Source organism: Phaenicophaeus curvirostris, chromosome Z, assembly GCF_032191515.1.
Source record: "Phaenicophaeus curvirostris isolate KB17595 chromosome Z, BPBGC_Pcur_1.0, whole genome shotgun sequence".
Taxonomy (NCBI): Eukaryota; Metazoa; Chordata; class Aves; order Cuculiformes; family Cuculidae; genus Phaenicophaeus; species Phaenicophaeus curvirostris.
Genome location: NC_091431.1, coordinates 41,279,169 through 41,305,670, shown reverse-complemented (window position 1 = coordinate 41,305,670; position 26,502 = coordinate 41,279,169). Strand labels below are relative to the sequence as shown.

General features: G+C 38.3%; 1 protein-coding gene across 1 annotated transcript in view; it reads left to right on the top strand.

Annotated features, from left to right (window-relative positions):
• The first annotated feature begins 13,679 nt into the window (after window positions 1–13,679).
• Window positions 13,680–26,502, top strand: part of CNTLN (centlein) — a 194,554-nt gene continuing 181,731 nt past the window's right edge. Inside the window, 1 exon segment of the mRNA XM_069880520.1 lies at window positions 13,680–13,851. Coding sequence (XP_069736621.1) covers window positions 13,780–13,851 — 72 coding nt within the window. The 5' untranslated portion in view covers window positions 13,680–13,779.

The window sequence follows — 26,502 nt, the reverse complement described above, 5'->3', positions numbered from 1 at the left end:
TAAGAACAGATATGAAACAGAAAAATGAACTATGCTACTGATTCTGGGAACACTGACCTGTTACTCTTTCCGGTACAGTAAACAGGTTCTTCATCTTTTCCTAAGCTCTCCTAGGATACTTCCTCTCCTTTTAATAAAGTGCTGCTTCAGCTCAGCAACTACAGCTGTGTGGCTTTTACTAAGCAATGTTTGGTTCTTTCCAGCTCCTCTTACTTGTTTGATACATACCAATAGAGAAGAGACATGGATTCAATTCCCATGACTAGGCCCATACACAGTAGGAACTTAATATAGCATCCAATTAATTAAAGAACAACAAAACCCCAAACAAACAGTAAAGCAGAATTTAGCAGAATAAGAAATTCCTAAATTACAGTGAGATGCTGTCTCAATTAATCCTGTGCTTTTTGCTTAAATACTAGAAAAGTAGCTTTAAAATTCTCATGATGAACACAAATTCTGCTGGTTTGTTGTGAATAGAGAGGTAGTCAGAAATAGTCAGCTTAATAAGATTCCTCTAACAATCTGGATAGTAAAAAAATGGTCTCTGACACGTACAGCTACTGCTGCTCTTGAATTAAAGCAGAACTAGAGTAATAGAAGAGCTAGCAGTATCTTTCAGACACCTGTTTTCCTGGGAGATGGAGGAATGGGTGAATCTGTAGTTGCATAACTTGTACAAGGGAATGGCAAAAGAAAATGCAATCCTAAATCTGGTAAAGGCAAGGGAGTCTTTCTGTTACCTTCACGGGTTGCAGATAATGACATATTTGACTTATGCTTACTCTGATACGTGGATGGAGTACAACCATTCATAAATGTAGCAGCAACAGTATCTATAGGAAAACAAAAAATCAAATCTATTGTGAGGACAATCTCTGCTTTTTTAACAGGAGTATCTGCAATATTAGATAAATTGGAATTGTGTTTGAATATTCAGCTATATTATTCATTAAATCTTAAATTATTTTTAGTTATAAAGAGAAGTTTCTTTCTGCACATACATAGTAGACATCTCTGAGTTTTTTCTCTGTTATCATAATAATTTGTAGAAAGGAAGAAAATGCTATGAATGAATTTTATTTTCCCATTTTATGCTTCAGTATTTTAACCTGTTTAGATAATTTATATAACTGAGTTCTCAAAGAGAAAATAAGAAAAATTGGAGAATTCCTTCCTGCCCTCACCCCTCTGTAGATTTCACAATTGCTATTATAATGGCTCCAAAAACAGTGAGCCAGAAATTGCAGTTGTTCGGGCAAGAAGGAGTGATCTGATCAGGGTAACTTCTCTTCCTGCAAAGAACTAAACTGATCATTGGAAGAATTTTGGGAACTTTAAGGACTAGGGCATAATTTTCTACACTGTGTATATCATGTAGATATTTAATGCTTTATTAAAGATTGTTCACAATGCTCTATAATATTGAGGTTCTAAGACTTTATAGTCATTGTGGTCAGGTCTGAATACTTAGATAAAATACAAGGCTGAGGCAAAATTCAGCCTTTGATTGGAGCATCATTCTGATTTGGAAAGTGCCTGTTGTTTGAACATAATTCATAAATCACATTATGTTGTGACTCATGATGGATTCCAGGCAAAACAAACAATATTGAAAGAGATCCCCCCCCAAAAAAAACCCAGAAAACCACCCAACCCAGGAACTGAAACGTAAAGTAAATAAAGCTTTTATTGTCTTTAATAGTCTTCTATTCTTTTATTCTTGAATGTGTGTATACATTTGTTATTTACTATAATCAAAACTATACCTTTATTCCCATATATTTGTTTTCAAGGAGGTAATAATACTGCTGCTACTACTACTCCTGCTGCTACTACTCCTGCTACTACTAATGATACTGCTACTGATAGCAATAGTATCAATACTCTTACTATGTTTTACAAACATACTATTCCAAATTTGTAAGTCAAATCTTCATTTTAGCCAACTGTATTTGGCCTGCAATTATAAAATCTGAGCAGTTGTGGTATATTGCAGGATAGAGTCACTCAACCAAACTGAATGCTTTGTCAGCTTACAGATCATTCATATAGGTCTGTCCTGTTAGATTCTTCAAATTATCTTTCCTAAATCATCTATAGATGCTAAATGCTATTGATAACTACAGCTTGTTTCAGGGACAGAAAAATAATTAAGAAATTATACAAAAATATCACTGCAAAAACTTTAATGTTGTAATTAAACCCTTGTGTTCTTTTAAAAGGTTAATTATTTTGGCTGCTTATCCTTTCTGGAAACCAGAATACTTATGGAACCTGCTAATAACAAAAAAGAATCTATTAATATCTGAAAGCTCTGAATACTTAAGTTTACTGAAAATTACAGGAAATATGACACCCTGCAAAAACAAAAAAAAAAACCCAAAACTCGCAAAACCACATAATCTAAAAAATAAAGACTAATTTGTAATTGACCTATTTTGTAACTGCTTCATCAGGCTGACTACCTCACACTGATAGCTGCTGGCTCCTTTCTGTAAATCTTTCATTTTATGCGAGGAGTGCCCAAAAGATTCAATTTTATTCTTGCTCAATAATAGCAGCTAGCATTACAGAATGTACTAAGGCAATCTCTATTAACCATATGTACGTTATATCTAGCTGTTGTGTCAGGACTTCATACATGCCTTCACCTTAGGCTCCTAGCCAGTATGAATCAGCTTAAAAATGCATTTGGTAATGCTCTTCTGTCACCTGGATTTGAAGGAAAGTTCAATTTAAAACGGTATCAGCACCAGAGTCATTTGTTAGCCAGGTCATTATCATTGCAATATTATGGATAAAAAAACTTAGAAAAGCTGGCCAAGATCGCAGTAGTAAAGGGGACATTTTTACGGTCATTCTGGTAAGCTGTTCTTGCTGGGCATTTTGCTCGAAGTGGATGGTACTTCTGCTATGTTCCCCTTTTTCCTAAAAGACATCACCTGCTTTCCTGTTGTATTGAGCTGAGGGTGTTCAGTTCTGTGTGTTCTGCCCAGGAGTCTGTCCATGAAGCCCAAAATAATCCTGGGAGGGAAGGTGGCACCATATTTTCAAGTGACTGCTGAAAAAGAGGAGGCAAACGGTAAGAAGCAGTTGGCAGGGATGGTCCTATTGACAGCAAACAGATCATACTAGTGAGTACGGGTGGGTAAGTGCTACTGCATGGGAAAGCCTTGGCTACTCTGTAATAGGTGTGTGGCATTTAGTGAAATAAAATGTATAAGAAATACTGTGTATGAAAGCCTTTGCACAGATACTGTGCACCATTTAAACCAAATAAATTATATGTATTTCCTACAATAAAATTGCCTCAGACTATGAGTAAAAGGACCTTGGAATGGAATTCACTGGCCTGCAGAAGAAAGGACAAAATTTCAGTACTTCCCACAATACCGCTTTTCATTTTAGCCACTAAAATTCTATTTTAACTCCATTCAAGAGACCAAAGGGGAATAAAAACTCTGAGGACTATAGTGTTGCAGAGACATGATAGATCATCAAACAGAACAGAAGAAAACCACTGGTGTATGCTGAATGGAAAAGTACATTAATTTTTCTGTAGTAAGTAACAAGCAACATGTGGTAGAATGACTGGCAAGGCCACACAGTGACTGCCAAACAAAGGTGACTGTGTGCAGACACTGGCAGACTCTACGGAAAACAATGTGAAGAACAAAGAAGATGGATATTACAATAGTCTGCACTGTAGGTTAGAATAACTGAGGGTGGATGGAAGACAGGAAGCTGACCTGAAGCATCCCTAAGCATTTGTTGATATTGCTGAATAAAAGGACATGGAAAGCCAACTCCTGTTAAAAAAAGGATAGCACATTAAGCAACACAACCACCAGCATAAGTCAGAGGAAGGACCAGCTCGAAGAAGAAACATAGATGTTACCTGCATTGATGATCAAGCTGAAGAAATGAGCAAAAGTGGTAATGAGGAGGAATAGGGATTAGAAACAGCATGTTTCTAATGTGTAGAACAGCATGCATTTTTCAAGAAAGGAGAATAAAATTCAAGGAGATGTGGATGGTAAAAAAGTATGCTTAAATGTGCCACAATGAAGGGAATAAAGAATAGTGAGATCTTTCTCTTGTGGTCTAATGTCTCCTAATCACAAGGAGTGGGCTGGATATGGATGGGGATCTTTGCAAAACACACACACACACACACAAATTACTTCTGATGGATTTTAAAAGTAAATAGTGCTGAGTTTTCTTTGCTCAGAGTAAAAGGGACTGACGACCAGAAGTGATAAACTTCTAACTAAAATTATACAGTTCCAAGGAACTAAAACACATAGCTGAAGTTTTGCTAGCTATATAAAGAAAAAGACTGTGAAATAAAGCAGTGGGCCTGCTGTTCAGTAGAGCTGCAACTCATACTTAATACTGTATTGTCTAGACATGGGCCCAAGATTAGAGAAAAGTCCTTTCTGCTTTCATTATGGATAACGCAGTTGCTGGGGGCAAATGCAATATGCCTACTGGGACTGAAGAGAATAGCAGACAACTACTGTTCCAATGCTATAAACACTAAGTTAGATAAGGAGGAAAAAAATGGGCAGATGAATAACATGCATGCACACCAATCTGCTGTAGTTTTGATTCTACAAGTCATAGTTTCTATGCCAATCCCTTATCAATGTAATCAATAGTATTTAAAGAATGTAAAGTATTTATAGTATTTACAGATCAGCATATTAACAAAGGATATTATTTTACCTCCTGTTATATTTTTCTAACTTTCTTCTACTACCCTGAGCGCTGATAAGGATGGGTAGATTCAGAATTTCCATTTGTTAAGTGAGTCTGGGGCTTCATATTTACCTGAGCCTTTGTGTGAATTTAATAGTGAAATACATTGCTTGCTGTTACAGAAACAAGTAACAGCACTTCTGTAAGCAGCATTCTGCTGTATATAATCCAAATAAGTAAATAATCTGTGCAAAGGGAATTTTCATCCAAATAAACTTTAAAACCATATTCATACAGAAGTATTATTCAATAGGAAAGAAAACCCCATTAAAGTGATGCAAAGAAAAAACAAATCATGTTCTTTCAATAAGTGGACCAAATAGGATGCCAGTTATTGATTTAGTCTGGGATACTGGAATACTAAATCTTCTGCTGCATCTAGGCATAGTATATCTTTTGGAACTCTCATGGTGATTTATTTTTTATATTTTAAAAATAAGAATTCTATTTAAGGGCAGAGACTCATCTTCAAATAGCCATGTTTTGTTTAGCTACTGGGAGAAATTACTGGCTTTTGCTGAAATTCCCTTGAATAAGTATTGTCCTTAAGATTTAATATTTTTTTTCCATCAGTGTCTCCGGGCATTGAAGCGTTGTTATTTTGTGCCTCTCCCACATGACTTGATAACTTGCCCAAACATAGGACTTCTAACTTCTCCTACTATTTCAGACATCATTTCCTATGTATATTTACTATCTTGTAAAGTATTTCCAAAGAAAAAGGTCAAGCCTTTCACTACACAACGATGGGACAGGGAAAAAGGACAATGACTGAAAATGTTTACTTGCTGAAGTCAGTTAGGGGAACACAAGTATGATCTCGGTCCAACTAACATTTCATCTATAAAAGAAATCAATATAATAGCTATTTCCCCTACAATGGCTGTTTTAACAATAATATAATTTTTTTCTTTTTTTTGTGAAGCACAAGGTCAGAACGACACCCTAATAAATAATGTGCAATTGGGTAAGTACTTATAGTGGGCTGAATGACCCTCATGTCTTAGGTTACATTTCCCCTGTCTATTCTAAGAACAAGAGTTTTAGAATGAAGTGGACCTCCTCGACTTGGCAGACTTGTCTTATTGGCACCAACAAAAATGTTCAAAGTGGTGTCTCAGCATGGTATAGATGAGGCATTAGCACTATGCTTTCCAAATTTTTGTTAAAAAAGTCAAGTATTTGGCAGTAATGCTGCAACATGCTGCAAAACAAGATAATAATCCCGTTAGCACTCTGTATGATAGATTCTCCAGACATGCCAGAGGAGTATTCCCCTTTCATAGCAGACAAAACCAGAATTATGCACATAGATAATAGGAACTCTTAGTGTCCAAGTTATATTATTGAGTATTCCTAGAGGGTATGTCACTATTACCACCTAGCCCAGAAAGCTTGCATATTTTAAGCAGTTACTGTCTGCTATTCCTTGCTCTGCTCCTCATATAAACGCTTCTATGCAAGATTTGTCCATCTACACAGGGCTAGAGATGACTAAGATTATATTTTAAACTACTGCTGCTAGACTCTTCAGAATTTCTTTGTCAAAGTGTTAACTAAATTAAGTTGGTTCACTAGTAGCTTGGGCTCTTGGAAATGATACCTCAGACTAAACACTGCAAAGGATTTTCTAGATCATGAATACTGCCGGAAAGCATGTGCAGAATATCAGAGCGTCTTAGGGATTGGATCATTTGAGAATACTTCTAAAACAGAATACATAAGCAGGAAACATGTCATCAGGATGCAGGATTGGTCAGGGGAGACAGATGACAACTGGGCACTCAGCCTTAGCTGAGAACTGAGAAGAAGCATTTTGCTTGCAAAATGAGATTAAAGGTATTGTTCTATTTGTAGCTACACCTCATTCCAAGTAGAGTGAAGGCAAATCAACACATGACCTAATGTACTGTCTTAACAACATATTTGTTCTATACTTTTCACAGCCTCAATGTCATATTGTAGAAAGAGTTCAGATAATTAAAGCAGTGAAAAATACTTGTATCAGTTTTTGAGTCTCCATTGGCATATTTCTACCATTGTTTGGGTAGTGAAATCAGATAACCTTTTTTGCTATTGTTTACAAAAGATATCTACTGTTACCTCTACTAAGCATCCAAAACCCCACAGATTTTAATGGAAATCAAATAGTGATATCTAATAGGTATTTCTATTTGATTTTCATTTTTTTTTTAAGTTCTTAGATCATATTTGGGTCATATTTCTATACTGCTGTGAGAGACAGAAGTACTGAAAAGCAGCAGAAGAAACAATCTCTTATGTAATCAAAAGACTCCAGAAAGGGGTTTTAAGGAAAGTAACAATAATAGGAAGCTTGCAATAAATTGTGAGGGCTGGCAATAATTAGATTTCATTTTTTGGGGAAAAAGGTAATAATGGAATATAATAATTCTTGGCAAACCATTCTGATAATAAGTTATTTATTTACTTTCCTAACAGAATGAAAAATGAACTGTGGAATGAATACGATTCCTATTTGTTTTGTGAATATGAAACTGAACATGGTTTGACAGCAGTCTGCCTACTCCACAAATGAGTAAGTATGAAAAGCTCTCTTCTGACCCCTCACTGTCTGACTTCAGAACTTAATTAACTTGTTTTACATGCTTAAATCAATTCTTATCTTGTGCACATTACTAAGCTACAACTGCTGAGGAAATTAACAGAAACACACTTGTGGAAAATCAGTATTTGAAGAAAAATAAAATCTTCTTTCCTCTGTGGATATCTTTTGTTTCTGAATTTATTCCAGACAATTTTACTTGCAGTCTGCTTTAACGCTTTATAATACTTCTGTTTGTTAGAAAGTACAGGTGCTTATGTGGCATGTATTTGTAAATATCTTCTGCCTCTAAAGGAAGAAATTCTGTTGAGTAAGTAGTGTTTAAAAACTTATATCAACAGACACAAGCGTAACACTTTGTTACGCTAAACTCAACCACAGTAGGAAAGGAAAGTTCAAAGTTACAACTTTGCATTGCTGCCAAAATACACCAGCCCTATCTCACTGGATTGATTCAGTTGAGTCCCACTGTGATGATGGAGTTCAGGCTGCAAGAAGAGTTCATGTTGGGCTGACTCTGCAGTACCACCCTAGAATGCAATGTGCAGTATCTGTTTTGTATTCCCTTGGGCTAGGAATTTATAGCAAACACTGCTTTTGGGAACAGTGTTAGCAACTGAAATACTGCAGCACGAAGTGGCCTCCCAGTAACTCTGAGCTACTGCCACAGTGTGCACAGATAATAAAAATACAATCCTGCTTGTTCATCTGAAGTAGTTTCTGAATTGTCAGTTTAAGCAATTGTAAATAACTGTAACTTAAAAAGATGGTCAAGTGAGGGAAGTACAAACACATGTAGCTTAGAATTAAGTAAAAAAATCCAGCAGGATAACTGGGATAATAATGGGGGATATTACACTGAGATGTCAAAAATCTCTTATCATACAGTGGGAGCAAGTATCTTTTCTTCTTAAAAAGCTAGTGCCTGTAAAATAATTCATAACAATAATGTAAGTAGACCAAGAAAACTAGAGGAAGTGTTTTAATTGCTGCAAATGTTTTTTATCCAAACTACCAGTGCTTATATTTTGTTACAATTTATTTGTTTTCCTAAGAGCCTTTTTTTTTTTAAGACAGTATGAGTTGTTAAACAAAGACCTGAAAATCATATGCCTTGGCTCTGTTCTTAGCAAAAACATTCCTGAGTTCCCATTTATGTGCTATTTCATAAATGTGGCTTTATCAAACAAGGCTACTGCTGTGCACTCTGCTGTGACTTAACCTGAACTACACCTTAACCTCTCCACCATGTAAAAGAAGGTGAGCTACACTTAAATGAATTTTGTAGTTTGCCTGAGATATTCACAGTAAAACTCCTGTTCAAAATTGTATTCTTTCTGAATGACATAAATTAAAATGTAGCAATTATTTTTTTAAATTGAAGCTGAAATACTTATTTCATTCCAGTACTTAGTCTTTCAATCTGCCTGCAGTCAGAAAATTAGCATGTTCCAGTGCACTGCTCACTAATATGCACTACTAAAACAGACAAACTGCTGCAAAACTGATTTCTAATATTCAAAATAGGTAGATTGGGAAGCGCCTGCATACATTTGTGGCTTTTGTGTTGTATGCATGCACATGAATGCAGCGGGCTGGTAAGAGTGAGGATGTGTAGGTGTATGTTCACAGCTGACATCCCTAGGGTGAGGGAGAGTCTCATCTGTGTCCTCTGCACACTGTACAAAGTTTGGGTGGTCATGGACAGTGTTGCCCCTTCCAGCAACCACTCCTAGAGTTAAGAAGGGTATCATGTCATACTCATTGAGCCTGGGTGGCCACATACTCCTCACACCCTTTTCGGGGTGATGGAACTCTTTTCTTCATTTTCCATGCAACCCTTCCGCAGCCAGGTGACTCTCCCAGTTAGTCTATGACACCAGGTTACATACCACATGCAAGGTCAAAGCTGAGATCCCTCCTGGGGTTTAACCTCACTAAGAAGCAAATTAACAATGAAACAATCAACTCCCAAGACTCAGCTAAAACCATCTCCTCATCTTACTGCAAACACAAACTCATTGCCCTCTGCCAGGACAGCCAGACTCCACAATATGCTTCCTCCTCTTAATTACCTCCAGCTGCTGGACCCTCCCTCTGGGCCTCATGTTGCTGGCAGGTGCTGTGGGGTGGGGCAAAATCATCCCCACATCCAGGACACTGTTAACTACCTCCTTCCTCAGTGCTTTATTTTGCGGCTAAGCCCTAACTTATATAACATTAGTGGTTTGTGTTTTTAATTGTCTTGAAGGGTATGGCACCACAACTTTTGACCTTATTTAAAAGACAATGAAAAACCAAGTCTTCCTGGTGGTAAAGGTAAGTGGAAGGGTGACTCCCAAGTCAATACTAGAGAGTCCCCAGACAAAATGATACAGCAGCCCCAGGGAGATGCAACCTGTTTATCTCATTGATTATTATATACTTTATACACAAGTCTTACTGTATAGCAGAGAATTATGCAGTAAACCAAAGCAAACCACCATATCCTAGCCATTTTGATAGATTTTAGGTGGCTACTTGGTCCAAACTTTTGTTTTTTTCAGGGGAAGATCAGACTTATGCTACATTTTTCTCTGTTCATGAGATGAAAATGACATTTTCTTTTCACTGAGTGAAAAGCAAGTCAGGCTACCAGTGGAACTCCAGGTCCCTCTGTCAGTGATTCTAGGATCCTATACTGAACCTTTCCAGCTTTGATTTCTAAACTGTGCAAATTCAATTGAACACATTATATTAGTACGAATGAGGCCTGAAGTAGTATCTTTTATTAGATGCAGTTAGAAAAAAAAATGGGTAGTTTTTGTCACATATTTTTTTCACCAATTTGTTCCTTCTAATCTTTTTGCCTGTCCTCTCAGTTATGACAGGTGGGCTAATACTAGAGATTACTTCTCCCTAAAGACCTTGCCACTTTTATATCCCAAACCTATTCCTGCTACAACTACAATCCTGTTATTACTTGCAGCTATCACAAAGGTGAAAAGAATATCCCCTGCAGCCCAGAATGCATAGATAAGCCGGCTTATACATAGTCAGTTGAAAAAACCCTGGAAACTAAATACACTTCACAAAACCACCAGAAACCTTGATTGAAAGTGATTACATTTTGAATTAATTTTCTAAACAAGATCTAACACATTTCTAGGATTATAGTATGTTCCTAAAATACAAATAAATTACTAAAATATTGAGGATATTGCCAAAACCTGTTAGAAATTATGTCAGCAATTTTGGCTTCTTCTGCTCACTGTAGCTGAAAAGCATCTTCCTGAAAGTACCTGTCTGATGATGCTGTTTCTTACCAAACTACTGGTGATGAACAAGAGTGGTCAACAAAAATCCTAGGAGATATGCAAAATAATTAGCAGAAAACTTTAACATTTCTAATTAAAATCAGAATAGTAATGACATCTTTTGTTTAAAAGGAAACAAGAACGCTCTATTACACACTTAAGTTTCTTGACTTCTAGCAATGCATCACTGGGGGTCGCCACAATGGATGCAATGTTCTATTTAACATTTGGACAAGGAGAGGACATAGGCAAACAGAAAAAAAGAAATTATGCGATCAGGAGCAACTGTAACATATTTGTAATGTGGACATTTTTCAAAGAAACATGTGGAATTTCCCAGCTTAAAAAACCTTAAACATTTATGCTTTCTGCCACCAACGAAACTTAGGGAGCACTTTTATTTGTGTAAACTTCCCAGACACCATAAATGGAAAAGCCACAAAAAAATCACATGCTTGCTCAATAGCTGTGTTTTAGGAAAATTTCTTGCTTTGACCCAATTCAAATTGCATGTTGTTTTACTTGAAAAAAAGTGAAATCCAAAGGGAAATACTTACGCTTGGAAGAAATCAACCCAACGTTCTCATACATTTGATAGTTGTAAATGTAGGTGTTCTAAAAAACAAAGATTTGGGGGGAGGATGAGGTACAAAATTCTCCATGGGAAAGCAATGTCTCCCTATTCATCAAAACTCGCCAACTGCAAGTTTTAGGTTTTCTAGAATATTGTAAGAATTATCACGAATGCTGCTTGGGTTAATAGCTAGAAAGTTTACATAGAGAGCCAATTTATGAAACTGCAGGCAAACAAATATGAAGATGATTAAAATGCATACAAAAATGTGATGTCCACAAAATAAGTATCTGGCTATGGGAAACCATTGCTTGTGTGCTTATTGTGGTAACGTGTTGTGTCTACACTAATAGCAAATGCTCAGATTTCTCTTCTAAGCTGTAAAGTTATAGGGATTGTGGCCTTCTCTTTCATGTGTCAGGCTGTGAACCTAGACCTTGTAATGCTTGAATCTTTTCAGCTAAACTTTAAATGACCTTGTACTTGGAAAATGTTTTTAAATCCCATTTAGTCATTACAGTTGTTTAGCAGTTAATCCAAGTATGTTGTTTTTAAGTAAGGTTAGGTTCTTGTTGCTCACATGTAATAGGGAACAAATGGTCAAAGGAACAATGATAAAAAAACCTAGGGAACTGATGAAAAGTAAAAATGACAGTTATTAAAAGGTGGGGATGTGGAGAAAGTGAAGTCTATATATTACACAGTGACTGGTTAATTCAAGGGGAAAAAAAAAAACCCTAAAGCAAAGAAAAAGGTAGTACTTTAAACATTTTAGGATTAAGACAGGATGGTTAAATGAACATATAATTATGAACAAATATAAGTAATTGGAATTTTAAGATCACAAATACAAGATGATACAATATGCAAGGAGACATAAACAACAGTAAAAATTACAAAGGATGTTCTAAGGAGAGACATGGTACTGATCAGGTTATGGTTGCATTTCCTTACATCTCCATATAACTGCACAGAGGATACTTAGATGTGGTCTCTCACCTTTAAATTTACATTTGTAATACCACAGGTAATAGTGGCAGGCATAATAAAATGCTTTTATATAAAATTATATAAAAATAGGTATTTTGGCCTTGAGTAGCATAGTAATTTTCAACAACTTTCACAGGCAAAGACCTCACCAAGTATGCTGAAGGCTTTCTCATTCCCACCAGTAGAAGAGATGGATATTTTAATGTGTAATTCCCATGATATGTAGAACTCCTTTGTTTCTACACATACATACACAGAAATAATTTTATTTCTTGTCATAGTGGTACAGTCAGGGCAACTTCTCTGGAATCTGTGCAAAAATTACAACAGAGGGAAAAAACCCATATACTTACATGTAAAAACACATATGACATTCCTATAGCAAAACACTGACATTGGTATAATGCAATTCAATTGGTGTTTATTTCCAGGCTACAAAAATGTTCTGACCTCACACTTCGATTTCCTTCTTCATGTGTTTGGGAACAATTCTAGTCTTTTTCTGAGTATTTTTTTTCACATGTAGGCTACAGGAAAGGAGCAAAGATTTGCTTTGGCAGCACCGTAAAATACTTTTATTTTTAAACCAAGCACTCTGCATTTCATCATCTTAAATCCAGAACGTTTATCTACCAGGGCCAGCCCAAATATCTCATGTGCTGTAACAGATTTTCCACGCCTTTCTCAGCTTACGGTTGTAGGTTCTCAGGTCCAACCCTGGAAATGATAAATGTAAATAAATCTAAATAATCATAGAATCATAGAATAACCAGGTTGGAAGAGACCCACCGGATCATCGAGTCCAACCATTCCCACCAATCTCTAAAACATGTCCCTTAGCACCTCATCCACCTGCACCTTAAATGCCTCCAGGGAAGGCGAGTCAACCCCCTAATCTTCCCTTGTGAGCGACGACCGGGTTCTTCTGCATCCTAAAGCGCTACCAAGTACTCTAAAACCAGGCTTCTGGCTCTTCTCCGGCCCAGGGAAAAGGGGGAATATACCCGCTAAAGCCTCGCTGAACTGACACAACGCAACAGCCTCGGAGACCACCGAGCCCGGGAGCACCAGCACCGCTCGTACGCCCACCTCCAGCATCGCCACGGAGACACCAGACACCCCTCGGCGTCCGTCACACCCCGGGCCGAGCACCGACTCGGACGGGGCCTCCGGGCACCACCGGGACCGCCGGCCGCGCGCGCGCGCCACCCCCAACCCCGATCCCCCGGCCCCGCGGGGCTCCGCCGGCCGGCACCGCGCGCACGAGGCATGCGCGGCGCGGCCGCCCGGGCGGGCAAATTCAAACGTGCCTCCCTCCCTCTCTCCGTCTCTCTTTGCCCCCGTTCTCGTCGCCGCAGGTAGCAGCGGTTGCGCTGACGTCATTGCACCGCGTCCTTCTCCTTTCTGCAGTTTCCGGCGCTCGCCCGAGCGGTAGGTGCCGCAGAGTGCGGGGGTGACGGGGGTCGGGGAAGTTTTCATTTGCGTGGTTCACGGCACCGTTTCTCTACCCTTTTCCCCTAGGGGCGGGCGGCTTGGCGCGGACCCCGTCCGCCGGGGCGGTCGCGGCGGCGATGGCTTCGGGGCGAGTGGCGGAGCTGGAGGAAGAGCTGCGGAGCTTGGCGGAGGAGCTGCGCCGCTGCCAGGTTACCGGGCGGCGGGGCTGGGGAAGGAACGGGGAGACAGCACGTGGCTCCCGGTCCCGGTGCCGCCGAGCCCCGAGGGCGGCGGGGGAGGCGCCCCGACACCCACCTGTTGGGCGCTTTATCTTGGCGCAAAACCAAGAAGCGCTGGGCCTGAAAAGCATCTCTCTTCTGCCTTTTATATGCATCTTCCCTTCCGCGAGAAGCTGGCGTTTATTTGCTTGTTGCTCAATGGGAAGGGAAGCACAATGCTGCCTTAGGCAGCTCCTGGTAAATCGAAGGGTGCAAGGCTTTTGTAGAAATAAACCTTTAGAGATCATTATATCTCTCCCTTCGCCTTGTTGCCCTTCATGGGTGGGAGGTCTTTATGAATATAAATCCTTATAAATATGAATCTTTATGAATCTATCAGAAACTGTGTGACCAGCAGGTCCAGGGAGGTTATTCTCCCTCTGTACTCGGCACTGGTGAGACCGCTCCTCGAATCCTGTGTTCATTTCTGGGCCTCTCACCACAAGAAGGATGTTGAGGCTCTGGAGTGAGTCCAGAGAAGAGCAACAAAGCTGGTGAAGGGGCTGGAGAACAGGCCTTATGAGGAATGGCTGAGAGAGCTGGGGTTGTTTAGCCTGGAGAAGAGGAGGCTGAGGGGAGACCTCATTGCTCTCTATAACTACCTGAAAGGAGGTGGTGGAGAGGAAGGAGCTGGCCTCTTCTCCCAAGTGACAGGGAACAGAACGAGGAGGAATGGTCTCAAGCTCCACCAGGGGAGGTTCAGGCTGGACATTAGGAAAAAATTTTTCACAGAAAGGGTCATTGGGCACTGGCAGAGGCTGCCCAGGGAGGTGGTTGATTCACCTTCCCTGGAGGTGTTTAAAAGCCAGGTAGACAAGGTGCTCAGGGACATGGGTTAGTGGCACATAGGAATGGTTGGACTCAATGATCCAAGAGGTCTTTTCCAACCTAGTGATTCTATGAATAATTGCAGTCGTACTTGCGAAAGTTCTCCCTGTGACCTTCCTTCACAGGTGCTCATTCCACACTTTTTCTAGCTTATGTTTAGGTACCTTTCATGGAAGTAGCAAAATGTTGATAATGTGAGGTCCTGTCATAGAAATCTGTGCTAGTTCTCTGCCAAACAAGTGTATTGCACTTAAAAGCTACATCAGAGAGGAAGGTGATACCTGATGCTCTGGTTGCTTTCTCAGTTGTTTACTGACAGCCAAAACAGTGTTTTCTTTTGGTTAAATCCACAATGGCCTGGGCTGACATAGTCTTATTTGTGAACAGAAAATAGTATTTGCTTTAGGGTTAATAGAGTTTTGTGATTCCAAGCAGCGTTGCAACTGGCACCATGTTTCTGTTACGGGTGGAATCCAGACTTCTTGCAAAAACTTGTTGCATAGGAGATCTGTGGAGAAGAGGGAGCTGTCAATAAAAGTCCTGTTTAGAAGTACTGAACGGTGAATGGTTTGGGGAGATCTTTAATGTCTTGTGGGACAATAGAAAACTATGATCATAATTTAGTTAGTTTCCTCTTCTCGGTACACAGATATGTAGTATCGGACAGAACTTGGCGAAGGCAGAAGGAAGGCCCAATGCTCTGCTTATTTGCTAGTTAAGCATAAATTGTATATTTCTAAAACACAGTAGCATAAAATATTTTTGAAGAACATTATAAATAATAGAAACTTGGAAATAAACTGTTCAAATGTGAATTTTTAATCACTTTGATAGTATAGCTTGATGTACACAAATTGTACTTAAGTATCTGACCCCCCCCTTTAGATTTGTGCAATTACACGTGCATTTCTACTTATTCCTTGATGAACCTGTTCTAATAATTTTGAAGTCAACAACCAGAAAATATTTCTAAATGTGCTTCTTTTAAGCCTCGTGCATATTGTCTTGCCATTCTTGTGTCTTTGTCTTATGTCAGATCAGATAGTTTTCTGTGAGGGAAGCACACAAATGAAAAAGAACATGAAAGTAGTTCCTGTACTTGAAAACAGAACCCAGTCAGTGTTCCACACTAACATCTCCAGCTCGAGGTAGAATCCAATACATAACCATCCTTATAACAACAGGGAATGCCTGTCTTCAGGATTTATTTCAGATTATAAATAAAATAAAAAGCACCACAAGAAGGATGTTGAGGCTCTGGAACGAGTCCAGAGAAGAGCAACAAAGCTGGTGGAGGGGCTGCAGAACAGGCCTTATGAGGAGCGGCTGAGAGAGCTGGGGTTGTTTAGCCTGGAGAAGAGGAGGCTGAGGGAAGACCTCATTGCTCTCTACAACTACCTGAAAGGACATTGTAGAGAGGAGGGTGCTGGCCTCTTCTTCCAAGTGTCAGGGGACAGGACAAGAGGGAATGGCCTCAAGCTCCGCCAGGGGAGGTTTAGGCTAGACGTTAGGAGAAAATTCTTCACAGAAAGGGTCATTGGGCACTGGCAGAGGCTGCCCAGGGAGGTGGTTGAGTCACCTTCCCTGGAGGTGTTTAAGGCATGGGTGGATGAGGTGCTAAGGGATATGGTTTAGTGTTTGATGGGAACGGTTGGACTCAATGATCCGGTGGGTCTCTTCCAACCTGGTTATTCTGTGATTCTGTGATTCAGTAATCCACAAGCAGAGTTTCTTCTTTGAAAGCTCTACAGTATAGATATATCCATGCTTTACCATTTTACTAATCCATCAATAAATGGAGAAGCATGTTTGAGTGTGTTTATGTTATGTAAGGAAGGAGTAAATCAGGTTTTAATGAGTTGGAGGTGATTAATTAGTCGATTATGCAGCTTTTCCAAATTAGGATTTATATAAAATGATAAACCTTTTCTGAAGTTTGGTGAAGTTACTCTGACTCTGGATGGGAACTAAAATAAGCCACTGCAGGTTGTTTAGCTGGTTTAAAAGCCAACTGATAAAATTATTCAGGGATGCTTAATCCATTTTAAGTTTATAGTCCAGAAATATGAAAACTTTGTGCAAAGACAAGCCATTTGAAAACATAAATATGCGTGGGAAATGTTAGTGTGCTTTTCTTACTTCTTTGCAGTGGAAACAGAAAGTTTTTACTGACCAACTATTCCTTCTAGTGGAATTATATTTAATCTGCTGTGTCTTTCTTAGTTTCATATGAATGTAAAATCATCTTTGGTTCTTATCTTAAGTTGTTACCTAACATTTGCAGGTCTTGTTAGTAAGAATCACGTGTGTGTTTAAGTGGAAAGGACCTCTTGAGAACAGCTTTGCCACCCCATCTTAGAGCAGGTTGTTCAAAATGGTGTCCAGTGAGATTTTCGGTATTTCCATGACTGGAGATTGCAGCCTCTCAGGGCAACCTATGCCAGTGTGTGAAGACCCTCACAGCAAGTATGTTCCAACTTCTCCTAAGATTTTCCTTGTCTTATTGTTTGTTCTGTTGGGAAGGTTTATCTCTTTAGGAGACTACCTTAGCAGGCATTTTGGATAGAAATGCTATGTCTTTTTTTTTTTTTTTTTTTTTAAAGCCATAGCCATAAATGCGAGGCTGTTAATTGAGGGTGTTAGTTTTTAATCCAGCAAGTGAGGTTTTTTTCCCTTATGAGTAATACGTCCACAGGCATTCAAACTACACTTTCGAAACAAACTTCCCAACTGAAAACTAGTTTTAACAGTGTACTGGAACAAAAGAACTAGCCTCAAATATTTGCTTAGGTATTAGCCTTTTGGATTTTTTTTTTTTTAAAAGAAGAAAACCTCATTTATCAAATGATTGAGGCTGAAAGTTTTAATTGATTCTAGGGAACACTAAACAAGGTTGTAGAAGTAGAGATGGATATAGGCAACAGTTACCTAACAGCTGAATAAAATATGTCATGTTTCTTTTCTAATTCTACGTACCTCCTTGGATTATTATATTCACTGTATTATAAACTACATTTCCAAAACAAAGTCTGTCTACTGGGAACTGGAATCCATTAATGGTATGGAGTCCATTGGCTAAATGTATGGAAGCCTTCTCTGGCTAATGAAGCTGCTGAGTGTTAGTGGAAGTATTGTGTCAGCTAGCTCTGCTCCAGCCACAGGTATTCCAGGCATTGACTTTTAGCTGTGTCTTTTTTGCAACAGGATGGTGGAGCAGTTGACCATGACCATTTTTCTCATCTGGCATGGTGGCTTTCATGTTAAAATCTAGGTTCTTTTACTTCTACATGTCTTTTGTCTTTTAAGGTAACACTTCCCACCAAGGAAGGATGCCTGCAGAGCCAGATATGGTATTTTGAAGACTTTTTTTTTTTCACTACTCTTTTCTAAAGTTAAGATTCTGCTAGTAAGTCTTGACTGCAGCATCTTAGGTTCGCAATATTTGGTTATTTTCTTTAGTACTCTTAAAAATGTAGGAGCCTGAGTCGTAATGAGCAGTATCTTTGAAGAAGGAGCGCTCTGTGAGAGGTGATGTTGTCTTGTAATTCCGTGATGAAATTTGCAAAAATGAGAAAGAAAAAAAAATAATTCATAGGTCCCAAATAGTCTGCTGAGGAGATCTGTATAAAGCTGAGAGTGTAAAAAAGAAAAAAAATCCAAAACTTTTTTACTTTGTATTATGCTGTTTTGGGAAAATTATTGTTGTGTCTGCACTAGTCATTGTATAATGATTTTGATAATCACTTAATAAATTACTTTTAATTTCAGTACTCTTAAATTTAATTGAAAATGATGCGAGTAATTGAGTAGTTTTCCTGAAAACACCTGAAAGGAATTTTTTTATTGTTGTTTTTGTTTCCTTTTGGACCTTTTGTTCCATTTCTGTGACTGTCTTGGCGTGGTTGAGGGGCATCAAGATAGCAAAGGTCAAACAGTATATTATGACACAGCTGGTCTCTGTTCTTTGCTTTAACTGCTGCATTCTGTTTTAAGGTTTATTGCTGCTGCCTACCACCTTAATATCTGAAGACCCTTCCATGGAGAATCTTCCAACATATATGTTCTTGTTACTCCATGGAGTTTTTTACTTGACTTGGTGTTTTACCTTTGTCTTCTTTTCTCCTGTGATTGTATATTTTACAGGGGAGATGGAGGTGCTGTTTTTGCAAGCATAGTTGTTCCTGGTAAAGGAAATCTGAGTGGCTTTTTTCTGTTTTTCTGTAAGGGGAATGATTTACTGTCCCTGGAAGCTAGCTCTGTGAGTGGAATTGCTGTGCCAAGAGCATTTTTCTTTAGCTTTCATGTTCTCTCTTTTATCTTGCATATTCTTTAAACCACCTGGTCACTTTATTGTCTAAGCATTGATTTACAGCATATTCCTTGGTTAGTTTCTTGCAGTTCTCTCTCTTATTTTTGTGTGTGGAAAACATTTCATTTGGTGCCAAATACTGTGCTTTCCTCAAGCAGAAGGTATGTTTTTGGTGTCCTAGCTCTCAGTCTCTTAGCTGCTGAACTAGATACTTTCATGCCCCCTTTTCTGTTAACTATAAAGATAGGAAATGTTCTCTAAGGTATCTCTTGGTAAGAAACTATCAAATCCTCACTTTGAAAAAAAGATTTGATTTGGGGCCAGGTTTTCTGCATCTATTTGATTGTCTTATATTGTTGGAAACATGGAGAGTTGGAAGAAGTAAGCATGTGACCACTGCATTTACCTATGCTGTTGGTGATGCTCACAGGAGGACCTTGGTTTGATTAGCTTCATTTCGTATTTTCCAGCCTAAAATCTCTGTCTTTATTTCCTGAAAGTGTTGTTGTGGATTCAGACATGTGTCTTGACAGTTTACCTATTATTAGTTTAAAATAACACAACAATCTTGTTTTTATTCATTACTGCTTTGATTTGTGATTCTGTGGCATTTGTCTCTGCTAAAATAAATAAGATGATGTTTTCCTAAGTACAAACTTCCTTTCTAACTTTGTGGTTTTTGAAAAGCAAAGAGCACCCTGTCTCTTTTTCTGTGGTTATATATGTACTGCTTTTAGGGAGCTCTTGTTATGTTATTTTATTTTATTTTTTTATCTCATATGCCTTTCCTGTGAATGATTGTTATAACCCTTACTCCTTTGCTATGTTAGGAATTTACAGGTGCCTGTAGCTGTAACTAAATAAGAAGTCTATCAAGAGAACTGTTTGTTACTCTGTTTGATACTCTGTACAGTTTGTACCCCTATCTCCAAAGGTAGTCTGTCAGCTGCCAGCAGTCTGCAGACCATGATGTTTATTCAAAGCAACCATACTGCTGCTTATGTTTTTTCAATTTACAAATGCAGTTTATAGATTAAAAAAATAAAAATTCAGCATTAGTCAAAGCATTATGAACTGATCAGTAATCTGTCTCTAAGTGTTCTGCTCTAGTAGATTGACCAGTAGAATTTCCACAGTTTCTGTCAAAGGTGACAAGTACAATTGGAGAAGGAAGAGATCTTCTGGTTGTAGATGTTAACTGTTGCTTCTCTTTGTTGTCAGGGATCGGAAAGAAGTCTGTATGAATGGACTATGTATATCCCAAAGTGTTTCTGGGTACAAGAGAAACTGGAAGGTGGACTGTTCCTTTGTGGAGAGTGAAGTGACAGGGGCTTCAGTTGCTGCTAGCTTTGTATTGTGTTTTGTTTCTTGCTCACTGTGGAAAGCTGCTTATAGACCTGTTCTGTTCTTCTAATCTTTATACTGCGTTTGCAGAAAAAGATCAGTACTTTGTGGAGAGCTAGACTGTCTTGTTTTGTTCATTTGTCAGGGAGGGATGTAAAACAGTCCGTTGGTATCACTAGCACTTGTAACAAATAGGATTGCTATAATGAACTTGTCTTATGAAGTCAGCTGAGTAAACAGGTGCATTCTTTCATTGTGGACTGATTTAACTTATTGCAAGTCTTATATAGCCATGACAAAGTTGATTTATAAGCAGTTTTAACACTTCCCACCCTTTATTAACAAGCAACAAATAAACACAGAAAATATATTAGATAACAAAATGTTGCATTGTTTCATGATATTTGAATAACTATTTGAGGTGTATGTTGGTTGCACCTATTAGAAATATTTTTTAATCAGTAACTGAGAATTGAAACTAATATTAAATGTAAAAAAAGCCGTAGCTCTTCCTTAGTGATGTGTTTTTATGCCAACTTGGTTCTTAGTCTTCTGACTTTGTGACTGAAATTTAAATACTACCAGTACGAGAATTCAAGAGTGTCAGTATTTTTCTCTGGATGAAATGTTGATATCCATACTGTTCTTTCAAAACAGAACAAAGTATTTAATGCCTCTGTTCACCAAGTACTAATTTATTTGTGACTAAGCCAAGACCATGTATTTATTGGTGCCAAGGGATCACAGCTGTTTAGTGTTTTGAGTGTTTGGGGTTTTTTTTTGTTATTTTATACTCTTATATTTTGCCATAAGTAGCCTAAATCACATGAGTCTGATTAGTACAGGTGTTGTTAATAAAGGCTGTATTTTTTATGTTTTATAGACAGCAGTATTGTTGTATAGCTAAGTTTGCTTTGTTCTGCTTTTTTTACTTTTGACAAATTTTAGCTGACTAGAATGAATTTTTACATCTAGTCTTTCCTTCTGAAAAATACTTGTTTGCAATATTAGAGTAAAACTGAAGATGAACTGAGAGGGAGATGTAAAAAAAAAAAAAAGTGTTTTTTAACTTAATAAGTACCTGCCTGTTCACAGTTTATTTGTGCACAAATATATCAAATTGCCCCCAGCATGTGAGTGGGAATCTAAAATTTGGTGTGAAGGATCGTGGAGTGACAGTATGGTTTGAGTTGGAACAAACCTCTAAAGATCACCTGTTTCCAGCTCCCCTGCCATTCACAAGGATGTCTTTCTGTAGATCAAGTTGCTTAAAGCCACATTCAGCCAGACTTTGAACACTTCTGATGATGGGGCACCGACAAGCCTGGTCCTGTTCCCCTTAATCTACGCTCTTTCGTTCTCAAACTGTTGCCCTGGCTCTTGATAGAATGTCTCTGTCTTATAGGCCCCTTTTAGGTATTGAAAGGCTTCAGTCAGATCCCTTGGGAGCCTTCTCTTCTCCAGACTGAAAAGCCACAACTCTCTCAGCCTTTCTTCACACGAGAGGTGGTCACCCCTCTGATCATTTTTGTGACCCTACTATGGACCTGTGCTGATGGGGGTATGTCTTTATGGTGCTGGGGTCCCCAGAGCTGGATGCAGTGCTCCAGGTAGGGTCTCACAGGAACAGAGGAGGAGGGGAAAGTAATCTCTGTTGACCTGCAGGCCGTGTTTCTTTTTATGCACCCCAGGATATAGTTGGCTTTCTAGGCTGCAAGTGCATGTTGCTAGATCATGTCTATTTATTTCATCTGCCAGCATCCCCAAGTACTTCTCCATGGGGCTCCTTTCAAGGCCTTCGTCCCCCAGCCTGTATTGCTACTGAGCGTTGTCCTGACCTAGGTGCAGAACCTTGCACTTGGCCTTATTTGAACCTCATGAACTCTTCCTGGGCCCATATCTCAAGCCTGTCAGTGTCCCTCTGGATGGCATTCCTTCCCACTGTGTAGAAACTACACCGCTCAACTTGACATGATCTGCAAACGTGCTGAGGGTGCATTCCCTTAATCCCACCGTCTGTCGTTGGTGAAGATATTTAACAGTACTGGTCCCAGTGTGGACCTTGGAGGTCCAACACTCATAACTAGTTTCCATTTGAACACGGAGCCATTAACTGTAACTCTCTGAATGTAACATCCTCTCCTCCTGTCACTAGGGGCTTTCACTGCCATGAGATAGGATTGAGTGGAAAGGTACCATTTATGGAAACAACAAAACATTGCTGTTTCTCAGTAAAGGAAGTTGTGTTTTACGTTCAAAGAAGTAGGCTCTTGCTTGGAATCTTCCCAACTGGATTGAGGATGCTTCTAGAAAGTGCTGAGATGTTTACATTTACCACGTAGTTACAGGTTCAGACTGAAGGGGAATGCCTGCAGCTGGTCTGGATTTCCCATCAAACTGTATTTTGGTTCAGAGAGAGGCATACCGTTCTTAGAGAATGACTTCAGCTTATCTTGTTCTCTGTTGACATTTTGTACACTGTTTCAACTATTTCAGGTATTGCTTAGCTCATGACTTGGAAGATATGCAAATACTCTCCTGTTTGTCTGCAGTTACACAGGATTTGGAAATTACTACAAATTAATTTCAGGCAGAGTTGACATGATGGACCCAAAATGTACTCCTGATAAGTCAGAATGAATGTGCCCAAATGTATGTGTATTTTTATATGTCTGTAAAATAAAACTACATGTGTATTCCTGTATTGTGAAATGCATTGAAAAATTATAAATGCAGCATGACTGTATTGATCCAGAATGCTATCTTTAAACAAAAAATCTGAACCCTATGTTGACACTTCTGGATTATCCTATACTCTCAAATAACTGATTAAAGTCTTAAAATAACTTTTAGATTTGTAGCACTTACAGAGAATGGTTATATATCTTAGAAAATTCGTGCCCTGTTCTATTCTGTGCATCTTGTATCCACATTATCTCAAAGAACTACAGTTAGTTTAAATTTACGTTGTTTGAAAATTTGTAGCTTGTGATGAAAACTTGGAGATCAGTTATCCTATTCTTGGTCTTATAAAGGGATTAAAGTAACTGGCACTCTGGAACTGAACTTGTTGCTTTCTCATATCCCCTCCTCTTTGAAAACAATTCTTAACATCAATCAAATGTTAAGTTTTTGAAGATGAGTACTCAGAAAAAGACAATTGTTACTCTAACAGCTGTACCAATGAGTGAAGGCAGGAGGCAAATTAAGTAATCTACTTTTAGCTTTTCAGTGAGGGTGACATTGTTTGTTGATGTTTATCTAATAACTTATAACATTTGACATGTGTCTTGCCCTCCTGTTATGGTACTGATCTGACTTTAATGATGTTAATTCATCGACTATGTCATAATGGGCCAGGAAATATCTTGTATTTCTTGTCTATTGATGCCTCAGTGAGTCCGTTAAATTTATGTCAGTTAGGAACATGTAATAGAATTATTCAGTTAAGTGCACTGCTGTCTTTTTGTAACACTGATAGACTAATCTGATAGTTCATTTATGAAAGTGTGTCATGGCAGCATCTTTTAGTATAAGTCATGTAGCATTTTTGTTAGACCACTATTACTGCGTCAACATTGTAACACAATAGCATTATATTATTTTTATGGTACCTGTTTGCTTTCAAAAGAGTTCTGAGTAAGGATGCAATCTTTTGGGAAGGGTATGTGTATATGTTTATCTACATACATTTTTTTCCATACTACATATATGTGTGAATGAAGCACTACTATCTTTTACCATTTTTGATTCAAAGGTTTCTTTGTTGCCAAATCTACTAACAGAGATGAGATAACAGGAAAGTCTTCAAACAGAAAATTATGGTGGGAAGTTATTTTAAACTATTTTCCTAGTATCATAAAATTCATTGTTGCTTGCATACTCCTGGTACTGGAACATTAAAGAATTTGGAAGGAAAGGTACACTTGTTTGCTGATGCTGTCTGTTTTGAAGCCATCAGTCTGGTCGGGTCACATACAAGTGTCTTAGAAATCTCTACCTGGCAATTGGTTGTAACTGCATACTGTATGTCAGTGACTTCCGTGAACTTGAAGATAATATTATCTTTAGAGCCTATTACGTATAAGGCACAAGTTGTCTTGTGAAGTACTGATCAGTCTTATTGTCTAGTGACTTTAGGTTGCTGAAAATCATAGCACCTCAATGATAGGCTTTGTAAAGTGTATTCTTTACTGTGAGCACACAGTAGGACTGGGTGAGTTGTAGAGAGTATACCTCTTATTTAGGAGTATAACGTGTGACTGGAAATCACAAAGAAACACTTGCACAGCAGGATCAAGAGAGTCTGCACTGGCAGTATACAGCAGTGCAAGTTTAGAGGTCTGTCACTTGCATGTAAAGTGTATGTGTCAGCGCGATTAAAGGCTTGAGCTCTTCATTTAGAAGTATACTAGATGTTAAGGGAGTCCAAATGCATTTCATATTAACGGGTTTCTTGCAGATGTTTCAATACTTATACCAGCTATATTATGCAATGATATTTTTTTCTCAATTCCATATGGTGTTTTGCATATCTGTATGAATTCTTTCAGCCTGGCAGTCATGCATATTTCACTTTGTGTTTAAATATTCACTTCATAATCAGATACTGACAGTTTTCTGTATTATAGAATTCCTTACTAAAAATTAACAGTGAACTAATAGCTCCCTCTGTCCTCCCAGCTGTTTAATTTACCTTTTTTTGAGGCATCTGCTGGCTGAAAAACTAAATGAAGGTTTGTATCCTGTGCTTTTCTGGCAATTATTGGGAGTGGGAGGTGGGGGTGGGAAAAGGTGGTTGATTTAGTTTTGCTGGTTTTATTTTTTTCTGTTCTAGAGATATTCTCTTCCAGTTTTCAGAAGATGGTATCTTTCTAATTAGTGAATAATAATTTGTACTGCTGTAAAAATTTAAGGTATGATATGAACACTAGTAATAGTTAATGTATTTTAAAATAAACACAGTGGAACATCAAAAAGAGTACTGATTTCAAACAAGGTAACTGAGATGCTTGATATATGAATTTGCAATAGAGGAGGAGGTTTTTCAGCTTATCCTTGTTCTGAACACAATGTGTGCTAGACAGGTAAACCAAAATTAAGCCTACCTGGAAACTGAATACCCAGACTGCGACAAAAGAAAAATAGTTCCTTGGCACTCATCTCACTGCTAATTAAAACCATCACCTACAGCAATTCAATATTGTTACTTTAGAAGAATGTCAGTTTGTTTCCTTGACAAAGCAGTGTAGAAATACTCAAAACTTTCTGTGCATGCGTCACTTTTGAGTTTCCATTAGACAAATATGCAACATTGATATGGTTTTATATGCTCTTGACGCCAAATGTCCAGAGCAGTGTTTATGCTTGGATGTTTCTTCCAAAAGGGAAGTAAATTATTTTAATTTAAATAAGAACATTTGTCTTTACCTGCTTATAGGACAGGTGGATTCTGCATTTTGTGGCTTAACACTAATGTAAGTCATTCACGACTTCACTTTCAAACAAGTGCTTTTGCTGTAGCTACTCATGCCACGTAACCTTTGTCAGTGACTCACTTGGTGCTTGTTCTTGCTTCTGAGCTTCATGCTGTTAAAAACAAGTAATAAAAATCCAATTTTCTTTGCAAAGAACATATTTGAGGCCAAAGGTACTCTTCATTTCTGTATGTCTTTCAGTATGATGATAATACAATTACTTCCACTTTGGGTTGAAAGAAAATCCAACTTTTCAGTGTATATGCAGTGTACTTCTGTTCTTTGTTTGCATAATTTTTTAGTTTTGGCATGCAAACAGGATCACAGGATGAGCATCTATCTGATATTAGATGTGTTGTGAATAATCTTAGCTTTAATGAGTAATTTTCACTAACTTTCAAATGACATCTGCATACTGCCTTGTACGTATATAAGTTCTCAGCTGTTCAAGGTACACTCTTGCTGACCTCTTGAGCTGTTAACATACACTTGAGTAGGCTCAAAGTTCCTTGGGTATGCTGAAGATTGATATATCCCAGGTCTTGACAGCTGTAGTGTTTTTCTGTGCCAACTTCAGGCAGTCTAAGCAGTCCATTTTTGGAAGAAATTGTTTGGCTTTCAAGA